This window comes from Myotis myotis, unplaced genomic scaffold, assembly GCF_014108235.1.
Source record: "Myotis myotis isolate mMyoMyo1 unplaced genomic scaffold, mMyoMyo1.p scaffold_m19_p_2, whole genome shotgun sequence".
Taxonomy (NCBI): domain Eukaryota; kingdom Metazoa; phylum Chordata; class Mammalia; order Chiroptera; family Vespertilionidae; genus Myotis; species Myotis myotis.
This window is the reverse complement of record NW_023416324.1, coordinates 127620993-127647463: the sequence shown is the minus strand read 5'-3', so window position 1 is coordinate 127647463 and position 26471 is coordinate 127620993. Positions and strand designations below refer to the sequence as shown.

General features: G+C 36.2%; 1 protein-coding gene across 3 annotated transcripts in view; it reads right to left on the bottom strand.

The window, feature by feature from the left end:
• CADM2 (cell adhesion molecule 2) overlaps positions 1-26471 on the bottom strand; it is a 1212655-nt gene that overhangs the window by 115805 nt on the left and 1070379 nt on the right. For all 3 annotated transcript variants that reach the window (XM_036349671.1, XM_036349668.1, XM_036349669.1), the window contains one exon: positions 23172-23262. In XM_036349671.1, coding sequence (XP_036205564.1) covers positions 23172-23262 — 91 coding nt within the window. The remainder of the gene's footprint in view (positions 1-23171; positions 23263-26471) is intronic.

The window sequence follows — 26471 nt, the reverse complement described above, 5'->3', positions numbered from 1 at the left end:
AGCCATTGTCTCCTCACAGTTCACCCAGATTTGGTTCTGATTGGTCAGTTTCTATGCCAGTCAGCATCTCTGGGCCTATCAATGGGGCCTGATCAGAAAGGCAGGGCTGATCAGCAGCCCTGGTGGAGGTCTGGAGAGAAATGGAGGCACAGCTACTGGCCAGGCCCAGAGAGAAAAGAGAGGCAAGTGCTGATAAACAGCTGCCACAGAGGCTACGGATCAGACCCTGCTTCTCTCTTCAGGCCTCTCTCTGAGCCTGATTCGTAGCCCCCTCAGCAGGCAGTGCTGGGTCACCGCACCTGCTGCTGTAGTCGTCAGTGCTGAGTCACCTCGGCAACCCAGCACTGATTTCAGGACTGACTTCCGGTTGGTCAAACCTCTGATTGTGATGGAACCAGGGTTTTTATATATTAGGATTATAAGTCAGATAAAGATAAATACTTTGTGATTTCACTTATATGTGGAATTTAAACACACACACACACACACACACCAAAAAAAAAAATGAATTAATTGAAATCTCTTTGAATCATACACTTGCAAAGAATTCCCATCTCAAAATTTGCTTTTAGGAAAGAAGACAGAAATAAATCATGGATTTCTGCCTTTAAACATTTCACAGTATTTTATAATTATTAATGATGAGAATGGCTATTAATAATACCACCATGTGCTGGTGATGGTAATTATCCAAGATACTTTACATACATTTTCTACAATCTTCATAAGAACACTTTGGTGCATATAATTTAAAAACTTTAATTCAGCCCATCTGAAATAGCTCACTGTTTGAGTGTGACCTATGAACCAAGAGGTCAGGGTTTTGATTCTGGTCAGGGCATGTGCCTGGATTGTGGGCTCAATCCCCAGTGGAGGGTGTTCAGGAGGCAGCCGATCAATGATTCTCTCTCATTGATGTTTCTCTCTCTCCCTCTCTCTCTTTGAAACCAATAAAAATATATTAAAAATTAATGCATATGAGAATATAGGAGATTAGAGATGTACCTAAACTCTGTTCTGACTCCATTGTAAATGCTTAGTGTACTATCTCATGCTTTCTAACATGGTGAATATTTTCTTAGTTCTTCAGAATTTTCTAATTTAAACATAATTTAACACATCATCTACAATTATTTTTGGAAAATATTTAATTATTTGTTTATTTTGGAGAAAACTAAAGTTATGGATACAATAAGAATATATGTCTTATTAAGTGGTGGGTATAACTATCACACATTTCCTGAGAAAAAGATTACATTTTTTGACAAAATTTGTCAAACAGATAAAATTTGTGAACCAAATAATAATAAATATTGTAAATCCTATTGAAACAAGCAGATTGGAAATCTTATAAAAGGATTTCTTAGTTTAAATAGTAAAAACTTGGAGAAAGAACAAAGAAGACAGTTTTATTAGGACTGTACCCATGAAACTTCTGAAAGAGGATTCTATGAAAAATAAAATATAAAATATCCAAAGCTATTGGAAAATATAATAATTTATATCATCTAATTACATGGACAACTCACTTTCATAGTATCTTTTATAAAAGCCACACCATTAATACTTCTCAATTTGATTCATATATCTAACATCTGTTAGTTATTATTTGCATTTAGTAATTCTTATTTTAAAACTGTTAGCCTGAATAATCTTGTACCATAAACTCCCTTTGAGGTTCAATAAAATCATGACTCCATGCATTAAACTGAAATATTAGAAGTTATGTTCTTTTTACAAAGCCATATTAAGCCAACTTTAAAATAACAGTTAATAACTACTTAAGGGATGTATTTTATTATAATAAGAGGCAATACTTTTTTGATACATAAGTCAGTTTTTTAAACACAGACAGATATGATTATATGCATGTAAACATACGTTTTCATAAACTTAAAAATTATGCTACCTACCCAAATCCAAACTGTCATAATTTTTTCTGCCAATGTTCATAAGCTTTTAGTCACAGTTTAATGACTCCTCTGTAAATATGTAATTAAATGTAGATATATCTTTTAAAATAGTATGTATAAAAATAAAGTTAAAGACCTAGATACATTTTCAAGTTGCCAATCTTTATATTAAAAAAACCTTTTAAAAAGCCTCTGTTTTAAGAAATAATGAAAAATAAACTAAAAATAGTGTTACTGTTGACACTAACATTGCAGATTTCTAGATCCTACAAATATATGATAGTAAATCTTCAAGATGGCAAAAAGTTAGCACTGTAAGATATGATATTAATGAAATGAAAGAGCGTATGTATCAATTAAAAATAGCCTACCCATATTCCAATTAGTACTTAAAATCTTCACACGCCTTAATCATCATAAAGATATAAAGTGGTTCAGCCAGTCTTGATACAATTTGTGCTTCACCTTAATAAAGAGGGCCTCCGGGCTTTTTCTAGTTGGGACCCAGAAATGACTGAGTTTCTTGCCGCAATGAGCAACATTCTTTCCTGCTGTTCAGGCAACCAAAGGGTATCATTGAAAAAGTGGTTCCAGAGTACAGTTCCTACGGAATATGCCTAAAAAGAGTAGGAGCTAGACAGCAGGCTTAACAGAATCAGGCATTACACTGTTTAACTTCATAGTGAGAATGATATAGTTGATCCAGAGAGGTTCCCCTTTAAAAGCCCAAATATTTAGAAGTTGAAAATATTCCCTATGAGATGAAATTTGATTTACATTTCTATTTACCAAATATATAGGGTTAAAAATATTTTTTATTTTCCCATGCACCTAAAGATATTTTTGTAGTAATTACTTCCTAAAATGGCATAAAACAAAGAAAGCAAATATGGTCATACATTTATTCTCTTGTATTGTAAGGCTTTGCTGAAGATTTAAGTAATATATATATTTTACAGGTAAAGGCCCGGTGCATGAAATTTTTGCATGGGGAGAGTCCCTCAGCCCAGCCTGCACCCTTTCCAATCAGGGACCCCTCAGGGGATGTCTGACTGCCTTTCGCAACCTGAGACTGCTGGCTCCTAACCACTCACCTGCCTGCCTGCCTGAACACCCTAACCACCTCTGCCTGCCTGCCTGATCACCCCTAACGACTTCTGTCTGCTGCCTGATCACTCCTAACTGCTCCCCTGCTGACCTGGTTGCCCCTCACCACCTCTGCCTTGCCCTGCACCTCGAACCCAGGATTCCTTCCTCTAGCTGGTCGCAGGCACCCGGGACCCAGGCTTCCCTCCCTCTGGCCGGCTGCAGGCATCCAGGACCCAGGGCAGCTTCGCCTGGGCCGGCCACAATTGCAGGCACCTGGGAGCATGGGGTGGGCGGCTTGTCCCTCTTCTGGGATGCAGGCACAGGTGCAGCCACTGGCACCTGAGACTATGAGGTGGACAGCTTGTCCTTCTCCCAGGCTGCAGCCTGGCTGTTCCCCATTCCTCTCTCATTAGCTCATTTGTGCCTGGCTGGTCCCCATTCCTCTCTCCCCAGTGTTGAGTGCCTGAGCTGTTCCGGTGCAAGGGCACCAGGGCATGAGGGTGTGAAGACCATTTTCATATTAGCTCTTTATTATATTATTGATTTTTAGAGAAAGAGAAAGAAAGAGAGAGGGATGAAATGTCGATTTGAGAGAGAAACAGTTTACCTCTCTTAGGCACCCTGACCAGGGATTGAACTCACAACCTAGGTATGTGCCCTGACTTGGAATCAAAATGGCAACCTCTTGGTGTATTTGACCATGCTTCAACCAACTGAGCCAACAGGCCAGGGCTATCTTAACAGATATTTTTAAAACTTTTTAAAAACTCGTTTTTTTGTGTACATCTATACTAATAAAAGCATAATATGCTAATTAGACTGGGAGACCTTCCAGGAGACCTTCCAGACTTTCTTCTGGACAAAGCCATGATGGCGTGGCCAAGGCAGAGGTGGTTAGAGGCCAAGAGAGGAGGGCAGTTGTGGGTGATCAGGCTGATGGGGGGTGGGGCCATTAGGGGTAAGCAGACAAGTAGTGGGGCCTGTTGGGTGTGAGCAGGCCATCAGTGGGGGTCAGTTGGAGGTGTTCAGGACAGCTGTGGGGGCAATTTGGAATGAGAAGGCCAGCAGGGGGGCAGTTGGGGACAAGAAGGCCAGTGGGGAGGGAAGGTGGGGGCAAGCAGGACAGCAGGGGGAGAAGTTGGGGGCGAGCCGGCCGTCAGGGGGGACAGTTTGGGGTGAGCACACTGGCACGGGGGGCAGTTGGGGGTGATCAGGCTGGCGGGGGGCTTTTGGGGGTGAGCAGGCCCACGGCAAGGGGCAGTTGGGGCAAGCAGGCCGGCAGTCAGAGTGGTTAGTGGCAATCAGGCAGGCAGGCAGGCAGTAAGGTGAGTGGTTAGGAGCCAGCAGTCCCAGATTGTGAGAGGGATGTCCAAATCCGGTTTAGGCCCGATCCCTCTAAACCAACAGTAGGACATCCTTCAAGGGGTCCCAGATTGGAGACGGTGCAGGCTGGGCTGAGGGACACCACCCTCTATGCACGAATTTCATGCAGCTGGCCACTAGTATCTAATAAGAAATTCTTCAATAACTTTAACAACTTTCTATTTACAAATTAGCATTGGAAAGAATTGTCAAACTCTAAGACTATCAGTGTATTTATAATCTTGAACCAGATAAAAATCTATTTCATAATTTTCACTGAAACTCTTTAATTAGTCTTTGGGATATTTATTCTATGAAGTTATGCCAGAGTAACAGTCCCTCTAATTCTCCTAAGTGTATACGAGATTATTCACTCCCTAGGTAGTGATAGGAACGGAATCTTGCTAAGCCTTCATTGCTTTCATTCTCTCCTGTAGGCTCAAGCTTGAGAATACAAATAAAAGATAAACAGTTCATTGTGGAAAATTCAGTTCCATGATGTCTCCTATAGGAAAAAAAAAATTATTCTGGTGTCTTTGAGGAAATGAATAGGCGTAAAGGTCTTTTGAAGTTTCATATGGATGCACACTTCATTGGCTTTCTTTTCCCACCAAATGGTCATATCCTCTTTGAGTGCTTTATAAGACAGTACATTTTGGGCTTTAATACTAAAGTTAATCTTATGAAATTAAAGTGATATTTCCCAGATAAAAACATGCTCACTGTAATAGCACTCAAGTAAATACTTTGCTCTGGCTCGAAGGGGAAAAAGTATATATATATATATATATATATATATATATATATATACATTTGTTTTAATATAAGACAAAACAGGAACTTATAGTAATAACTCAGTGCCTTAGGTACTTAACTTATATGGCACATGAAATGATTACTGCCTTTATTTCAGTTTAGAAATTTCACAAGTGGCAGTAGATGTGATTGGAGTTTTAATATCAGGGAGAATTTTTTAAAGCCTTATTTTTCTCTATTTCTTGTGATATTTTCACTCTAAAGTGAGAGAACATGGTAGGAGTTATGTAAATTTCTTGTATCCCTTTTTCTGTTTTAAGAAAAAAACTTTTAAATCAAGAATTATACTGCCCTGGACAGATTCTCAGGTGGTTAGAGCACCAAAAGGTGGAGGTTTTGATTCCAGGTCAGGGCACATACCTAGGTTTTGGGTTTGATCCCCAGTAGGGATGGGAGGTTTATGGAAGGCAACCAATCAATGTTCCTCAGTCACATTGATGTTTCTCTCTCTCTCCCTTCCTCTCTCTCTAAAATAAATAAATACATATGCTTGGGTGAGGGTTTCTTAAAAAGAATTACAATGAAGAACTATGCATAAAACTCTCATTGTTTATGCTAATTTTTAGAGAAATGGCAGGAGAAAATTAAATGCAAATTAATTGATAACTAAGTTTGAAATTGGGCTCAGGCAGAAAATTTTAAGTTTTAGATTTTTGAAAAGAAAGATTCTGAAAGAACTCTAGCCTATACAGTTCTCCAATGGGAAGATTGAGATTGCAACCATACAACAAAGCTCAAAAAGTGCCAACCAAATGAGGAAAAAGGAAAAAAAAAAGAGAAGAGAAATAAAACTATAAGCTGAAATCACTTTACTGCTTTTTAAAAAAAATTAAAATATAAATAAACAGCAAGTTCAATAGTCTTAGAGTTCTGAATTCAATTCAAAATGTAATTTTTTAATGAGTCTCTTTTGGAAAAGAAGGATGTGCTTGCTAAACGTAATAAATAGAAAGAAATTACTTGTGGAGCTATTTGTATACTGATCATTTCAGATTTAAAGACACACAAAGGAATATATTTATTATTGCAAATCAAAGAGGTGTTTCTGAGCATAGTTTGCAAATAACATTCTGTATAGATTCAAAGTAATGTTCTTAATTATTCTAAAAATCTAATCTCTTGAAGGATATATCAAGTTGTGATTTTCCCCCTCAGATTTGATTGTTGTGCAACTTAATTGTAATGTTTATTTTTATTCCTGGTATTGATTTCATAGTTTTATGGGAAAATTTTTAAGAAGTAATATAACTTCTACTGTTTTCCAACTTGACTTTAGATGGTTTACTTATCACAATTTGGGCTCATTTTAAAACACAATCAATGAAACATTTATGTGTCTTCATTATATATAGAATTTGGCTCAAGGGAAAACAAAACTTCAGAAACATAGTAAAATAGTCTTCAAAGAGTCTCAATGAATTTAATTACAGAGACTGTTCTACTTTTATACTTATATCTTAAGGCACACAAGAGATCAATGAAGTTTTCGTTGCTGTTGTTGTTAAAGACTATATATTCTGACTAGAAATCTAATAATTTTATACTAATATTATTAATAAGTTATTGATAAACGAATCTGTGAAAATTTTGGACCAGCATTATAAAGGATATAAGGAAAATAAAGTATCTCTACTCTCTGTAATATTATATTTTAGTAGTTTATATGTCATCAACCATAACACTTGCCAGGACATAGTAAGTAGCCTAAATAAGTTATAAGACATCATAAAGATTTCATCACACCTAAATTGGAAACATTACAGCAACCTTTATGAAAGATATAACTTTGATTAGTGTCTTTAATTATGATAGGATTTTGACTGGAAGAAATGGAAGATGCCATCTCATGAGGAATCAGAACCCTACATGTTTGTCCTCCAGAAGCCATATTGTTTAAGATATAAATTTAAATATGCTTAATGTCAGGGAAAGAGAATACAGTTGATAGGTAAAATTGCTTTAGACTAAGCTAAATTAGGAAAAAGTTAAAAATACTTGATACGATAATAGCATTAGGGTCCTTTGATAGGTGATTGGAAAAAGAAAATGTGGTACATATATAAAATGGAATATTACTTGGCCATAAGAAAAGATTAAATACTGCCATTTGTGACAATATGGATGGACCATAAGTATATCAAAATAAATCAGACAGAAAAAAGTTAAGAACCATATCATTTTATTCATATGTGCGATATAATACTGAGAGTAACAAATAAACAAACAAGAAAAAAAAAGGAAACTCATAGACACACACAACAGTATGGTGGTTACCAGTGGGAAGGGGGGTGGTAAGGTAATAAAGGGTAAAGGAGGTAAAACATATGGTGATGGATGATGATGAGACTTTGTGTAGTGGTCACATAATGCAACATACAAATCATGTATCATAGAAATGTAGGCTTGAAACCTATATAATCCTATTAACCAATGTCATCCCAATAAATTTAATAATAAATAAATAAGCAATAAAGGGCCTTGAGTGACAGACTAAAGAATCTAGACTTTCTTGAAAATGAAAATACTTTGCTTAGGTATTTAAGAAGTGAGAATTCCTAATCAGAGTTTTCATTAAGTGTACCAATGTGAATTACCTAAAAAAGAAAATTCAAAAAATAGACCATATATAGACTTCTGAAGAGAGCAAACAAGGTCCTACATGAAGCTGAGGTAATACTAAAGGAAAGCACAGAATAGATAACAGAAGAGTTGTTGGGTAAGTAAACATAACTTTTTGCAGTCAGCATTTTGGAACATGCTGAGTTTAAGTGCTAGAAGAAAATTAGTAAATACATATCCATCCTGCAATAAGGAAGTGAGAAATTAAAAACAGATTGAGGACAGGGTTGGGAGCTTTTACAGAAAGAATTTGCAAGATTCATAGCTCAGGAAAAAGAAGGAGGAGGAGGAGGAGGAGGAGGAGGAGGAGGAGGAGGAGGAGGAGGAGGAGGAGGAGAAGAGGAAGAGAAGAAGAAATTACCCAATACTGTGGAATACTTTTATTTAGCACCTGAGAAAAGTAAGTCAATGATATCTTAGACGTCCAAAAGAAGTTTTAAAAGAATTATGTCATAGAAATAAAAAAGAATCTCTAAAAATTAATTGACCTAAACATTGATCCTTATAACTAATCTAACACCTTGACCTGTCAATTCTCTTGATCTACTAATTCTCTGATCCTCTCAAATCCAATAATTATTTTGTTAGCCCTACACTAAACTTTGTCATCATCATAACTTCAGTACCTTAAAAATCACAATTTTTCCAATCAAAACCTTCCATCTTATTGGCTAACTGTTTTATTATACATCATCAAAACTTCCAATCCTAACTAATGAACTCACCATTTACCTTTATTCTGCAATGTCCTCCTCCAAATCCTTTCTTTAATCAGTCTTACAATGAAATCAATATTTTGTTTCTTTGCCCTATCCATTATGCTCATCTGGTTAATTTTCAGTCCTAATGAACAAAACTTTTACATCTTCTCTGTAACTTTATCAGAACATCAAAACAAGCTAAAGAAAAAAATGAGAAGAAGTTTTATATACTGCTCTTGAAATCGTCATGCATGAACACACAGAAAGAGCAAAGAGAAGGGCAATATTAAAGCCAAAGTAAATTTCATTATCGTTTCTTTGAGTACTTCATGATTTTTATTTTATTTTGTTTTTCTAATCGGGAAAAATGTTTGTGTATCATCATAAACATTTTTAGAACATATAATTAGATCAATATATTTCTTTTTTTAAATTTCTTTATTGATTGAGGTATTACATATGTGTCCTTATCCCCCCATTACCCCCTCACCCCCCCCCCACTCATCCCCTCACCCCCCTGTTGTCTGTGTCCATTGGTTAGGCTTATATGCATGCATGAAGTCCTTTGGTTGATCTCTCCTCCTTACCCCCACCCTCCCCTACCTTTTCTCTGAGGTTTGAAAGTCTGATTGATGCTTCTCTGTCTCTGGATTTGTTTTTGTTCATCAGTTTATGTTGTTCATTATAATCCACAGATGAGTGAGATCATGTGACATTTATATTTCTCTGACTGGCTTATTTCACTTAGCACAAAGCTCTCAGTTCCATCCATGCTGTTGAAAATTCCTTCTCTCTCTCTCTCTCTTTTTTTTTTTTTTTTTTTTTTTACCACAGCATAGTATTCCATTGTGTAGATGTACCACAGTTTTTTTAATCCACTCCTCTGCTGATGGGCACTTAGGCTGTTTCCAAATCTTAGCTGTGGTGAATTGTGCCGCTATGAACATAGGGGTGCATATATCCTTTCTGATTGGTGTTTCTAGTTTATTGGATATATTCCTAAGAGTGGGATCACTGGGTCAATTGGGAGTTCCATTTTTAGTTTTTTGAGGAAACTCTACTGTTCTCCACAGTGGCTGCAGTGCACGAGAGTTCCTTTTTCTCCACATCCTCACCATATTTCAGCCTTCCAAACTCTTTAAATTATATTTAAAATGAACATTTTTGCAAGATATAAATTTTGATACAGCTAGTATTAAATTTATTCTGTTCTAACATTGTAAATATTTAAGACTAGAAAAGTAAAGCAAATGAAGTAGGAGAAAGAGGAGACGGAGAAGGAGGAGAAGGAGAAGGGAAGGGGAAGGGGAAGGGAAGGGGAAGGGTAAAGGGAAGGGGAAGGGAAAGGAGAAGGAGGAGGAGGAGGAGGAGGAGGAGGAGGAGGAGAAGAAGAAGAAGAAGAAGAAGAAGAAGAAGAAGAAGACGAAGAAGAAGGAAGAGAGGAAGAAAGGAGGGAGGAAGAGGAGGAGGAGGAGGAAGAGAAGGAGAAGAGAAGGAGAAGGAAGAGAAGAAGAAGAAGAAGAAGAAGAAGAAGAAGAAGAAGAAGAAGAAGAAGAAGAGAAGAAGAAGAAGAAGGAGAAGGAGGAGGAGGAGGAGGAGAGGAGGAGGAGGACGAGGACGAGGAGGAGGAGGAGGAGGAGGAGAAGGAGAAGGAGAAGGAGAAGGAGAAGGAGAAGGAGAAGGAGAAGGAGAAGGAGAAGGAGAAGGAGAAGGAGAAGGAGAAGGAGAAGGAGAAGAAGGAAAGAAGCTTGACAAAATTACTCAGATGAAAAATTTCTTATAACTTCTCTTTTAAATCTGTACTTTTCCATTTTTTTCTAGCCTTTTGCAGTTGTATTGATTGATTTGATAAGTACATACTTGCATATTTATATGTGTGAGATGGCAGATAGATGATAGATGATAGATATGTAGATAGATAGATGGCAGATGATGATGATAGATAGATAGATAGATAGATAGATAGATAGATAGATAGATAGATAGATCCTTAGCTTTTTTGACATTGGTCTCCACTCCCTTTTGCATTTAGTGGTTTCTGGATATATTCTTCAATCTCTTGTTTTATCCTCATAATTCTTATAGGTTTATCTTTGCTCAACTTGTATATATTTCCCAAACCTGCACAATTCTTTTTATGAAAAGCAATAAACACCCCAACCCCTTTCTATTTGCAGTTTGAGAATCCCAGTGATTCCTTTTGAAAGGCTCAGCAACGAAAGCCCCTGCTCAAAAATCACCATCAGTCTGTTTTCTCTGCTAGGGTCAAAAGTGTTGAATGCAGTAATAAATGAAGTCAGTTTGAAGGGGAAAATCCAAGCCCACTTATTCCATTACTAGTAAGTTGCAAGCTAAAACTCTGACTCTGAGTTTAGGTACTCAGGTAAATGGCTGACATCAACTATTGCAGTCTCATTGCGTTAAAGGTTAGAGTTAGATGGGACAATAACATTGATGTTAATTTCACCAGGAGATTTAAAAGCTCAGTAGCAAATAATGAATGGACTTCTTCTATCCTGATTAATCTGAGCATATGCTGCTTGATTATAATTTTTAACACACGTCTTACCTCCACATTTAGAAGCTTGTTGTTAAACAGAAAGTAACCTACATACAAGAGTAAGTGCTCTATAGAAGACTTAAAAATAATAGCATTTTTTAGAGTGCCTGTGAAATCCTGGACCACTTCTCACTGATAAGTAGTGTCCATTGATGATTATTTTGGCACTTTTAAGAAACAAAGGCAGTCATATTACAAACTGTATAATTTCAGCCAATTTATGGCACACAAATAAAAATTATTCTAGAAAACATAAGATTGCTATGATACTGGAGGAGTGGCAGATTTTTGTACTGATGGAAAAATATTCAAGATTGTGCCAAATGCTTAGACTAATCTCTCAAGGACTTGTGCTAAAGCAAAACAATTACTAATGCCTTATCTGTACTTAACATTTATTTTCTTTAATAAACACATAATATCAATTCCTGGTTAAAAGATAAATAAATCTCAAGTAAACATCCATTTCCACAATAATAAGTCCTTCAATGTATGTACATTCAGTTTAAATTCTTAATGATATATTTAAAAATGATCATTCTTAAGGAAATATATTTTCAACTTATTTGAAACTTAGTAGGTCCTGAAAACCTCATTTGACTAAGCTAGATTTAGAACAATTTTTAAATCAAGAATTTGTGAGTCAAAGTTTCTCAGAATCTGCTACTTTATCAACCTGTGCTATTATAAGGATAGTTTGATTCCATATCAAACATATCTGAAAGCATCATAATCAATCAGATGCCTGAAAACCATTCAGTTCAAGGGTACATTATAATTATGGGGTATTATTGTCTACATACTAGTAAGAGTTACTTTGAATCCACTATTTCTATGACTGTAAAATAGTGCTAATTAATCTTATAAGAACCAACACTTATGTTAGACCCTGTATCACCATTATAGAACTGCTTCTGTTCTATAATTGTTTCTTTTCTAATATTGAAACCAATAGTCTTAGAAAAGTAAAAGGAAAGTGTACATCATTTACCTGGTAGTTTGGGAATTAAATGTTTGATGTAGGTAATTGCTGGAGATAATTAAAATTTAAGATTAAAATTTGAAAGTAGATTTTAATAATTTGGTCCTTCTCAAAGGATCAAACTTTTCTGCATTATTAAACTGAACATACTTAGTGGCATTTGACTGCATTTTTGGTGCTAAGATCTCTTCAGTTTGAACATACATTTTAGTATAGTGATGGCCTTAGAGAAACTGAAGTAATTAGGGCCTAACATGTTCTTTCCCTGAATGTCTTCAATTCCAACTTCACCACAAGTGGTGTTAATGCAACGATTTTCAACTCTTTTGAGGCCTGACCTCAGTAAAAAGCATATTTTACAACCTCATACAATACATAAACTCAAACAGGAAGTAAAACTTTGCTCTTTCTAATATACTGCGACATTTTCTTTTCCTTCATTCCTTCGCTATATTTTCCTGTCCTATTCTATTTTTTCTACGTTTTAGTTTTTAAAAGGGTTTTTTAATTGAACTTATAATTCATTAATAAGTTACAACCAGCAATTTGAAAACACTGCATCTGAGACCCACAGTGAAAGTTCCTGTGGCCTCTAGGTTTTTCTGTCCCTACACTGACAGCTATTATATGTTTAATACCTCACTAAGCTCATCTCTGTTAGTTGCAAATTTGAGTGCCAGTGCTTAAGTCTATCACAGCTCACCATATCAGGGACAATTGCCGATGGCAAGTCAAATTAGTTGCTGCTTGCTACTTCTGCTTTTTAAAATTTTGTCTGTCTCTCTTTGTCCTTTCCTTGAAGTGGCCAAGATATTTTTAGTACTCTGAATTTGCAAGAGTTGGGCTTTAAGGCCATCATCAATCACTGACAGATTCTTCCTACTCTAATTGGAGACATTTGTAAATGTTCACATTTTCTACAATTTGGGTTGCTGTTTAAGTATTTTTTGTTCAAACGTTGAAGTTTAAGAACTTCTATATGATTGTGGGAATACCTGAAAAAGTGAATCAATATACACCATGAATTTTAAAAACATGTGTGCAATGCAGAAAATCCTCTTTAGATTTCTAAGTTTGAGTAAATGGCTCTCTGAGAAAAGGATTTTCTCAATTTCAACATTAATTGAAATAATACCCAATGTCTAGAGTGAATCTAAATTACTTTTATTCCATATTTTTTTCTGTATATATTTTACAAAAGTGAAAATCAAAATATTTAATACAGGCAGAGTGTAATCTATTTCGTAGCAAACTTGACCAGACTGGTATTTGCTCTAACATTATGACACATAAAATGAAAAGAAATTTCATGTTCAGCAATGGGTTAAGAATTTCTTTAATTAAGGATGTAGTATAGTATTTCATATATTTTAAATGGTGAGTGATTTTTTGTTTCTGTAATTTTCCTATAATTATTTTAATGACTTGGTTTTTATATAAAAACACAAGCAATGTTTATAGATCTTTAGATAAAAAGTAAAATGCTTAGGTGTAATCTTATAATTAATATATATAAACACTACATAGTTTTAAACCCATGAGCCCAAAAGTGCAGCTTGAAAATCTAATCAATGTCTATGACAGCATCATTCCACAATGGTGTCCTAAGCATACTGAGACTTTTTTGTGTGAAAGTTTTCTGCAGAAGATTTACATAATTCCTCAAAATAATTGGCTTTTTGTTGCAAGGAAACTGCTTACCTGGAAATGTTCAAGAAGTACATTTCCTCTATGGATCTATAATCGGGGTTCTGCACAACTTATGGGACTTTCACAAGACGTACGGATGTTTAATTGAAAGTGATTGAGTGCCCAACATACCACAGATGCCCAGCACAAATAGCAGCAGTGGAGATTGCCCAGAGTCAGCATCTTGTTTCCAAAACCAAACCAAATATATTCGGTCTCATTTCCAAGATAAGCACTTGTGTGTTTCCAGAGAGTTAATGTGTAATTAAATTTTGAAGCCATGAGATGGAAGCAAAAGACCATATGGGTCTCAGGAAAAGAACCACACAGGAAAAGGACAGCACACAGATATATTTTTAAAAATTATATGCATTTAGAGCTAATTTCCTTTGAGAACATTTTGGAAAAATATGGACTATTTTGCCTTTAAATTTTAATTAATTAATTGAGATAATTTTGTATTTCTCTAGATATCAGAACACAAAGAAATAAAAACATCCTAAATATCCTTTAACCTTCATTATCTAAGGTCTGCCATTTCAAAAGTATCTATATGATAAGAAGACCCTTATGTTTATTCAGCCAATTATTTTGGTGACATCTATATATATATATATATAGTATATATAAAGAGTCAGGGTCCTAAGGACCAAGGCTCAACCTAACATGGAGGTCAGTGCTGGGTTGCCCTGGCGACCAGCACTGACTGCAGCTGGTGCTGGGGCAGCAACCCAGCACTGACTGCTGAGGGGGCTGCGGATCAGGCCCAGAGAGAGGCCTGCAGAGAGAGAGGCAGGGTCTGATCTGCAGCCTCAGTGGCAGATGTTGATCAGCCACTGTCTCTCTCTTTCTCTCCCAGCTTCACCAGAAGCCATGCCTCTGTTTCTCTCCAAGCCTCCTCAGGGTCTGCTGATCAGGCCTGCCTCTTTGGTCAGGCCCAGAGATGCTGACTGGCATAGAAACCAACCAATCAGAACCAAATCTGGGTGAAGTGCCAGGAGCCAATTGCTGCCTAGGAAGTGGAGCTTTTGACACTTTACTGGCATAGAAACTGACCAATCAGGACCAAATCTGGGTGAAGTGTGAGGAGCCAATGGCTGCCTAGGAGGTGGAGCTTTTGACACAGACTGGCATAGAAACTGACCAATCAGAACCTAATCTGGGTGAACTATGAAGGGAGACCCTATGGTGGGGGCTGAGGAGGGGTTTTAAGAGCAACAGCTATTTGGTGTAAGGTATAAGAAAGCAGTTCAATTTTTTAATGACCTGTTTGGCAGTATAGTGCATATGACTGGCTATCAGTCCAGATATAGGGATTATGTGTTTTTGTCTGCCAAGAGCATCTCTTCTTGCTGAAAAAGGCTTTTACCCCCATTTAAGCAATCCTATCCTATATAATCTATACTACTAAAATAGTAATATGCTAATTAGACCAGGTCAACTGGCCATCTTCTGGAAGTCCGACTTCCTTCTGAACAAAGCCATGGAGGTGGGGGCTGAGGCAGTTAGAGGTGATCAGGCTGGCAGGGGAGGGCAGTTGGGGGCGAGATCAGGTCGGCAGGAGAGGGCAATTAGGGGCGATCAGGCAGGCAGGCAGAGGCAGCTAGAGGTGATCAGGCAGGCGGGCAGGTGAGCAGTTAGAAGCCAGCAGTCCCAGATTGTGAGAGGGATGTCCAATCGCCAGGATAGAGCCTAAACCAATGGGCAGACATCTCCCAAGGGGTCCCCAATTGGAGAGGGTTCAGGCTGGGATGAAAGAACCCCCTACCCCCGTGCATGAATTTTGTGCACTAGGACACTAGTATTAGCATAATATTCAACAAAAAAAGACATACTTTTGAGGGGTGTTTATTTTTAACTTTCTGCTTATTCTATTTACCCTGTAAGGCTTCCCATTATATTTGTGATGTTGGCATTGTGTTTCCATTGATATTGCTTTGTACTTGTGACCTGCAATCTTAATCTTCTTAAATACATATAAAGTTAAGATTATAATATAACTGGCTTTTAAAAATGTATATAACAATAGCATAATTATACATATAATTATAATTCTAGGTAGAAACTATTTAGATATTTTTAGAAACACTTTATATAATATTTATATATACTCTCACAGGTTTAAACTTATATAACTGGTAACATTTTACAACTATTTGGTAAATGGGCTTTTTTAGTAGTTTACGAAAACTCTCTCATTCTTGTCGACCTTACCAGGTTACTGTGAAAAATCAGTATTATTGGAAAACTGAAAACACTATAAACGATAAAACATAACCATAAGTGCTGTTAATTTTATTTTAAAAGGATATATTCCTAATGAGCTGTGTGATTGACAAAGGTCATGTAATCATCACAAGACTTATTATCCTCTACAAAATGGAAATAATTATGAGTCTTTGTAAACTTTTCACAACAGGATAGTGTGTTGTTTAAATAAGACAATCCCCATGAGTGAACTTGGAAATCTATGTCAAAACAAGGTGGTCAACATCACAGCTTGTGGACACAAACCTATTCATGAGCCATGCCATTCACTTAGTTCTGGTTGCTTAAGGCTTTCCATATCTCCTGCTTTAGTTTTCTGTCAAAACTCACTAACAGAGTAGTTCCATCATCCCAGCAGAACTACTCTAGAGTGCAGCCTTTTCCACATTTGTTGAACCCAAACTCATTCTCTACCCCATCCAATTCTTTCCAAGTTTTCTAAAAAATGTTCTGCCTTAACATTATGAAAGTGCCATCCCATGGCTTGGGATGGTAGTTTCTCACTTCTAGCTATATTTTTTACAGGGTTCATGCCTCTTCCTCTCTTCTTTCAGCTCACAATTCCTATTTAACTTCAACAAAAATAGCTATAAGTATACCACTATTTTATGGCAAGTGGATAGTGGGGAAGGCTGTGCATGTGTGGGGACAGGGGTATGTACTTAGGAACTCTGTACTTTCCACTCAATTTCACTGAACCTAAAATTACTCTAAAAAATAAGATATTAATTAAAAAGATATTTGACATGGTTTGGTGACTTGTTCAAGACCACTCAGGCTAAAGATATTTGTAATTCAAATCTAGTTTTATATTTCTCTTTCTACTTCACCACACAACTGTGCTGAAGAGCATGACAGCTTAGGCATTATATCTAAAAATAAACAGCAACCTGATTATTAATTATATGGCTTTCAATAACATAGATGGCAGGTGAGAAACACATATCATAAAATTAACACCTGTTATTTATTAGGTTAACCAATATACAATTACTATTATTTTAGAGCAATTTCCCCCAAAATTCATATTTTGTCTTGTTTTGGCCATTTCACTATTGATGATAACTTGCTTTTTGTTTGTTTGATTATTTTTCAGAGATCCAGACCCCACCACAGAACTACCAACTCAGAACCTCTCAGCTGGAGACTGGGACTGAGGAAGGGAGAGTATTTCAGAGAGGAAGGGATGGGGAGAGAGAGAGAGAGAAACATCAATGATAAGAGAGAACCATTGGCTGCCTTATACACACCCACTTCTGGGGATTGAACTTGCAATCTGACTCTCAACCACTGAACCATACAGGGTGGGCGATAACTTGCCTTTTTAACTCCCAGTGTGTTTTTGTTTTATCATTTCTTCTGGCTGTGATTAGGTTGTATGGCAATTAGTAAATAACAAGTGATTGGCAAAAAAGTATATACTAGAAAACTGACTTTATATAAAACCATTTTGCCTTAATTTGAATCTCATTTTTTAATCTCTATTACGCTAATGGAAAGTTCATCAGTATGTTCTTAGATGTCTTTTTAAATTCTTGATCATTTCAAAAATGGTTGTGTGGTGGCTACGCTTACACACCTCACTAGTTGTTACGCAATATGTGATCTGTCTTCCTAAGGATTAAAATCTTTCTTTTTGTACAGAATGGGGATCTATGATTTACATATACTAAATTAATGACAAGAACACAAGAAAAAAATTGTGGCTACCAGAAAGTAAAAGATAAACATTGTGCTGGATGCACAGAAAAATTTATCAATACCTATAATAATTTTATTTTATAGAATAAATGCCAAATACGTACACGTTGAACTGAAAATGTCCCATTGCTTTGCTGATGTATATTTAAAAAGTGTTAAACACTGGATTAAAATGAGTGATAATTCTTTGTTTATAGCATTTGAGGTGCAACTCCACACCATTTAAGGTCATGACTTGAATGTAACATAACAGCTTTCCCTGCACCTCTCTCTCTACTTCTATAAATGGAGAATGCTGCTTCCTGAAAGCTGTCTGGGAATTCAGCCAAAGAAAGAAGAAGGTTGAAAAAACTCTGGGGACTTGAAAGAAGAGTGGTTGGCATTAGCTTGGTCCTCACTTTAAACTAAAATTAAAACAATAGACAGACAAGTACAGTAATCTCTCTTTTAAGGATAGAATAGAATGCTTCTATAGTAATGTCGAGTGGCACAATTTGGTCCTGGACCAAGTTATGCAGCTGTTCAACGGGAAAACAGCAAAAGGCTTCAGTCCAAAGCAGGCAAATAAGGCACGATTGTCTATAAACAGTCACTAGGGCCCTCACATTTAGAACAAAGAAAACAACATTAGCATACAGAACGGCAGGTTGGGAACATGAGAATCAGCACAAGTTGAGTGAGCCACGCTATCATCTGTGATTTAAACAAAAGAGAGTAACCATGAATAACTCACCCTTGAGGAAATCATAAATTGGTCAAACATTTTGAAAGGAATCATAAACATTTGGTCATGGATTAAAAATATTATTTAAGTCAGCTATGAGATGTAAAGCATCACATATCCATTATCTATTTCTGATTCCCACCTGCTCATTAAAGGTGGATCAAGTAAGTGGAAAGATAATAGAAACCAAGTGTTTTGGTAGCCAATCAGAAGCTGAACTACAATGTTGCTTCTCAGTGTTTCCATGATAACAAAATGGGGAGTCAGGTGTAATAGTTCCAAGGTAATGGAGTGGAAATTTGGCAGTAAAATAGGAAACTGGAACCTGGCCTTTAGGTATTGTGATATCACATCTTTCATTTTTACTCCCACACTTTTTAGGCTTTTTTGACCCTATCTTGAAATATGCACAGCCTTTATATTATTATTTATTTTATAACTTCTGTTTGATATAAATTTATTTCCTTATTTCTCTTCAATTTTTTTATTCACTTTAAAAAATGGGTGATCCTCCCATTATCTTTGTTTCACCACCACCTACTATTTCCCTGATTAATCCACTTCAATTTGCCTTCTGTTTTCTCTGTTCTAGTGAGACTATTTTCTTTATGATCACTAAGATTTCCTTCTGGGAAAATCCAATAGTTTCTTTTCAATCTCCCCTTGTCTTTTTGTCCTATCTGCCTCATCTGGCACTGTTGGAGATACAATATAAACTAAAGAGAGGGTAGAAATTAGACTGTCTTTAAAGGAATAAATGCCTACATTTATTGGAAGTGATAGTTACTTTGAAACTCAGAAGAGTGAATTTTAAGAATATTAGGAAGGACATAAGTAAACCAATTTTCTAAAGGCAGCAAGGAATGTTGGCAATACCTTTAATATCAATGGCCTGACAGATTACAAGGGAAGCAAAGGGTAAAAATGAAGTTGGGAATGAGAATACTATATAAGAAAATAACTTTATACACATTTACTTCTGTAACACAGCATATAGAAGACAACATTGGGACCTATGAGGATAAAGACAAAACAAAATGACAATTTCAGCCCTTGTGGAGTGGAGCTTATGAGTTAATTGCCAGGTGATACTATACTAATTAGAGTTGGTTTTTATTTTTTATATATGGCTGTAAGCTCATACTAGAAACAGTCAGGTTGGTAGGAATTTGGCAAGTTTTGAAAAAAGGGGATAAATACAGAAGAAAGTCTGATAAAAGAGGATGGCAAGAGTAAATGTGTCTTGAGACTGGCTACTTCTTCACCTTCAAGCTTCTGTGGGTTGAACTGCAGTGCTGAACATTATTGTACATCCTCGTTTTTCAAAAGTTACTTTGGATAACATAACTGACAATTTAGACTCAGCAATGGAAGTAGCAGAAAATAGCTGAAAGAATATGAACTTTGGACAATGATTGAACTATGTTTAAATCCTAACTCATCCATTTTAAATTTGGATGAATCAGGAAAATTTGGTTTACATTTGGTGAGATCTGGTTTTCTCCTATGTAAAATAAGGAGAGTTTCTTATTTATTTCACCTATTTGCAAAGTAATATTAATCAGGATCTTTCTGAGAAAGAAAACATTTTCTATTTTCTAAACTTCTGGAGTCTTTGTATTCTTTACGTGAATACATAAATGAAAGATGATTATACTTTTCATTCATTTGCAGTGCAGAAGAGGGTTACACAGACAACCTTATTTCCAGGTTGCTGAAAGAGACCCTCAATATGCGCATCCATCCAACCACAGCTCAGCTAATGGAAATGAACTACTTAACATATCTAATTACATCGACCTCACAATCTCATTATTCACATGAAATGCTGTTTCTACTGTGCAGATTGAATATTGAGTCAAAGAGTAGATCATTGACAGGTAATTGGATGCTGTTTGAACAGGGATATATTTATTTCCAAGCGTTCTGAATACTATATTTCCCATCCTTTCCTCATTTAATTGCATAAATTGTATATTTTCTCCAAGTGTACATACATGTACTTGGGGGCAGAACTATAGAGAGAAGTTAAAATCATAAATCCTTTGCTGTACCCGGATCTTGATCATGTTCCTTCATATCTCAATATGCTGACCTCTGAGGTTGTAAGGGAGAATGGAAACAAACAAACAAAACAGAAGCATAAAAGAAAAGAGGGAAGGGGAACAGACAGAGTCAGAAAATAATACATGGAAGGAACAGGAGTGAAGATGGGAGGGAGAGTGGGGAAGTTTCTGGTGTTAGGTACAAAAGTTCAGCAGTAAATAGATTAGGATTTAAATATGTGTAAAGTTGACTAGGGTCTACTATACTTTCCCTATTTAAAGTACTCAACTTGTAGCCAAAAGCTTTTGTTGAAACTTTAATACTAGAATGCACTGCCACATTTGATAGCATACTGTAGAAGAAAAATGTTTTATATAAGCAATTTAATCTTATCAGAAGTTAAGAACTACTAAAGTGAATTGTGCAGTGTATATCTAGTAAAGCTACTAAGAAAAATGTGTGTGTTTTTTAAAGATATAAAACACTTTAAATGTTTCTTATAATATAAAATAAATTGATATACTAATTCAAAATATGTTCTTTAAATCTGCATGTTTACATGTCTAGGAAATAATTACTGAATGAAAGCATTTTTAAAATACCAAAACTGTAATAAAGTCAGAATGGCTATCATCAACAAATCAACAAACAACATATGTTGGTGAGGATGTGGAGAAAAGGGAACCCTAGTACACTGCTGGTGGGAATGCAGACTGGTGTAGCCACTGTGGAAAACAGTATGGACTTTCCTCAAAATATTAAAAATAGAACTACCATTTGACCCTGTGATACCACTTCTAGGTATATATCCTAAGAAACCTGAAACACCCCTACGTTCATAGCACCACAATTTATGATAGCTAAGATTTAGAAACAGCCCAAATACCTATCAGCAGATGAGTGGATAAAAAAGCTGTGGTACATTTACACAATGGAATATTATATAGTGGTAAAAAAGAAGGAACTCTTACCACTTGCAATAGCATGAATGGACCTAGAGAGCATTATGCTAAGTGAAATAAGCCAGATAAGTATCACATGATCTCACTCATATGTGGAATCTAATCATAAAATAGACCCAGAGACATAGAACCATGGAAAAGACAGATGAATATCAGAGGGAAGGTGGGGGTGGGTAGTGGGTGGAAATCAGGAAACTTCTATGCATACTAGAGGCCCTGTGCACGAAAATGCATGCCCCGGGAGGGGGGGGGGGTCACTCAGCCTGGCCTGTGCCCTCTTGCAGTCCAGGAGCCCTTGGGGGATGTCCACTGCTCCCCAAGGGATTGGGCTTAAGCTGGCAGTCAGACATCCCTCTGGCAGCCCAAGAGCCCATTAGTTGAACATCCTTAGCGCTGCACTGGCCAGCCATGAGCTGGCTTCTGGCTGAGTGGTTCCCCCCCTTGTGGAAGTACATTGACCACTAGGGGGCAACTCTGGCATTGAGCATCTTCCCCCTGTTGGTCAGTGCACGTCATAGAGACCGGTCATTCCAGGTATTTTTGCCATTAGGGTCAATTTGCATATTACCCTTTTATTATATAGGCTATGCATATTTCATGGACACAGACAATATTGTGGTGAAGGTCTTGAAGGGGCAGGTGCCTGGTTGAGGGGGTCAATAGAAAAAAAAAGGAAGGGGACATCTGTAATACTATCAATAAATATTGAAGTAAGAAAGTATGAATATGCTTAATGTGTTAAAAAGTACAATATCATACAATTGAGGATGTTCACATTCCAAACTTCTGCCTTAAAACTCTTTTAGAAAAATTTCTCATGGATACTATGTAATTTATACTTAAATAACAAATAGTCTTAGAAAAACAATCATAATTACTTTACTTTGCACAAAAGGTTTCCCATATAGTTATATACAGAAAATAATTAAATCTCTCTTCTTAATATTTAAACCAAAATATAACTCAATTGAAAGTTTTAAAAAATCAAATAAATTACTTATCTCTTCACCTAGAGTATTGCTATATTAAAATGATCAAATGGCTTTCAAATAATCTTTGAATAATCCTGATTTGGATAATCTATACTGATTTGATTTTTGTAGAAATAGTAGACTTTCAGAGTTTTCTGTTTAAAAACATGAATGTTAAACACTATAATTTTAGAGTTGAAGGGATGTTAGGACTCATATTCTAATAATGAAATAGTTTACAATTGAAAATGTTGAGTTTATGACCCCTTTCATTCACCTTCCCTCCAAGTATTATCACATTCACAAATGATGTGTTATGGAACTGCTACATAAGAAATGTAGAGTTGATTTATCTTATTAAGGAAATGCTTCCCCATCTAACTTTAAAACTTGGGCATATTTTGACGATGCTTCAATATTTTCAAAATTTTTCATGGAAGAACTAAGCTCAGCAATGTGCAACTGTTATCAATCTGATGATATGAACACTGACTGATTAAGCCTACACTTCTTTCAGGTTGAAATATCTTCCTGGGGGGAAAAATCACAGCTGGAAACCTTCCCAGAAACTTCACTAGATGACAAAGAAACAGACCAATCTTCCACAGACACTTAATGAACACGTGGTTGTGGGGAGGGTGTTCTGGTCTAGAGATCACTTTGCCCACCAAGAAAAGACAAAAGCAGTGGATTTCTGTAGTTAAAGTCTGCAATCAAAGCAGAATAGAAGCAAAAGTGAAAAGCGCCATTGCTCATTAAATCACTTACAGTGGTTTTCCTTTGGATTCACAAGTCAAAATTAAAGGCTGTCCTTCTTGTGGAAAAGGAGTGGATGGTATAATCTTAACTGATGGTGTATCTAGAAAAAAATGAAAAGGTCATTAAGCATGTAAACTGTACATTTAGAAATTGTATATCATGCTTCATGTTCATGCACTTTCTTATAATGGTGCCTTTTTAAAAGGGATTTCTTAGATTTGGTGAAACAGAGTAAGTCATTTTAAGAAGCTACTATCCTGTCCATGAAAAGCTAACAAAAATATCTGAATATCTCATGAACACCACTGCTGTAATATTTCTGAAATCTGAATTTAAAAGAGAAATTGTAAAAACTGGTTCAGATGAATATCAAGCATTTCATCCAATTGTTTCTTCAACTATTTATAGATGGGTAGGAATACCATTATTATGGACTGAACACATTTATTTGCATTTGAATAACAACCCATTCATTGTTGCAGGAATACCAGAAACTTATAATAAGGAAGTCAATAAGAACTCAAGATCAACTTCTGTCTCACAGCATTGTGCAGAATATTTTTGAAAATGCAGTAATCTGGTACTCAGCACATGTCGCTTGCTCTAAAGTACAGTTAGCAAGTCATTTGACATAGTTACTAAGATTAATACTAAAAGTTAACTTTTTATTGTGTATGTTAAAATATAATTGTTATAAAATTATTTATTTCCATTAGGCAATAAAGTCATCCCTAGTGAAAAAAGATTCATGAATACTTTAAGACATTTATAGTTATAACTTTATGTCCTGTAATACTTTTTAATAAACACAAAGATGGAAGACATGGAAAAAATGGAAAATAAGCTAAAGGAAGGAGACAATGTAAACACTTTCATTTCTTTCTGAGAGGCTGCTAAGTCCTCGCATTGTGTGTCCCACAGTCAACATGGAATTGCCTCCTCCTCTTGTCTCTACAATAAACAATATAGGCTCTGAGCATTCCTGATAGTCAAAAATTATTCTCATCATTACCTTAGTTGTAATGGAAGAACAGAACTACCTTGGAGCTATATACATTCTATGACTTTGAAGTTAATTAAATAAGTATCAATCAAGTGTGTAAACTTTAGATTAAAATCTTATTTCAGATTTGTCACATATAGAAAAATAAAGCATGATCCTTTAAAAGACCTTACACTTATAAATTATTTGTACTTTTTAAACTTATTCTTTCTCAGTCATTTAAACAAGAAAATACATTTAAGGTAATCAATGATAATATCCAAGTTACAAACAGGCATTCCATATACATCATGGTAAGTAATTGCAGTGTAAAATTACCCAGGAAGAAAAATAATTTGAAGACTATGACACACACTTACTATGTTTTTAACTAGAGGCCCTGTGCATGAAAATGCATCCACTGGGAGGGGTTCCCTCAGCCCAGTCTGTGCACTCTTGCAGTCTTGGAGCCCTTGGGGGATGTCCGACTGATGGCTTAGGCCGGCTCCTCGTGGGGAGCCGGCCTAAGCTGTCAGTCAGACATCAGCACTGCCACAGAGGCAGGAGAGGCTCCTGCCATGGCCTCTGCGCTCCCCAGCAGTGAGCCTGGCCCAGGGCTTCTGGCTAAGCTGCGCTCCCCCTGTGTGAGCACACTTACCACCATGGGGCAGCTCCTGCATTGAGTGTCCACCCCCTGGTGGTCAGTGTGCATCATAGTGACAGGTTGTCCAGCAGTTTGGTCAATTTGCATATTAGCCTTTTATTAAATAGGATTAGTAGAATAAAATAATAAAACATTAAATATAATTTACTAATTTTTCAATTATCATCATAGTTAGTGACTAGAATGATCATATACTATTATTCAAAGTAGAACATTTTTAAAAGGGAAGGGACCATATTAACAACTAAGCAAGGTAAGAGCGGTGAGCTAGAATAATTCTGGGAAAACTGAGGTGTATGGTCTTTTGAAATTTGACTATGTATACATATAGCAAAATTTTATTTCCTTTTGACAATGTAAAATTAAAAAGCTTTATTTCTAGAAATAAAGGTGGCAGAAGAAAGATTAGAAAAATTATTTTGGAAAATAAATTTGTGTTAATTGGGGTGACTATGATGGTTAACTTTATGTGTCAACTTGACTTCATCATGGGGTGCCCAGATATTTGTCCACACATTTTTATAAGTATTTCTGTAAGAGTGCTTTTGGAAGAGATTAATATTTATTTTTTTATTTTTAATTCAGTTTACTTTCCATATTATTTCGTATTGGTTTAAAGTGTATGCCATAGTGGTTAGATAATCATATCCTTTACAAAGTGTTCCCCCAATATTGCCAGTGCCTACCTACCATCATGCATTTTTATCACAATATAATTAACTATATTCCCAATGCTGTATCTTACATTCTTGTGACTATTTTCTAACAACCAATTTGTACTTCTTAATCTGGAGGAGATTAATATTCAAATTGCAGACTTAATAAAGCTGATTGCAGCTGGGTCTTATCTAATCAGTTTAATGTTTGAATAGAATAAAAAAAAAAAGCTGACTCTCCCCCAAGTAGGAAATAATTCCTCCTGTCTGATGGCTGTATGTTAAAGCACTGGCTTTTTGGGGGCCTTTAGACTTGACCTGAAACGTCTTGGGTCTTGAGCCCGCTGGCTTTCAGACTGAAATGACATCAATTCTGGTTCTCAGGTTTTTGAACTCAGAATGAAACTAAATAATTTGTTCTTTTGGTCTCTTGCTTGCTGACTCGGCCTGAAGATCTGGAGACTTGCCAGCCCACATAATTATGTGAGCCAATTCCGTGTGTGTGTGTGTGTGTGTGTGTGTGTGTGTGTGTGTGTGTGTGTGTGTTTATCTGGTTAGTTCTGTTTCTCTGGGGAACCCTAGCTAAAAGAGAAAGAAGGACATAAAAAAAGTGTGTTATTGAGCAGATTACACCAGGGGCAACTGGGGTTCAGTCCTGCTGTGGAACTCTGAGAAACAATGTAGGGCATGCATCACACTTTTTTTTCCTAGATGAGCAGGGCATGATAGTATTTAGGGAATATTTACCAATTCTCATTAGTACCTGGTGGAGGATTGTCCTGGAGGGAGGAGGAAGTGTTATCTCCCTGGTATTCCTGGTGGACTTGGTGCAAAGAAATGGTGTGTGTCAAAGGGATATGGGAAAGTGTCTGTTTCAGTAGAGTAAAATATATAGTGGCAGGTAGCTATTAGAATAGAGGAAAACAGAACATGGTCTGATTTCTCTTAGCTCTGTCCTTTTTAATTTAAATAGTTATTATCAGAGATGAGAACATGTATAACAAATA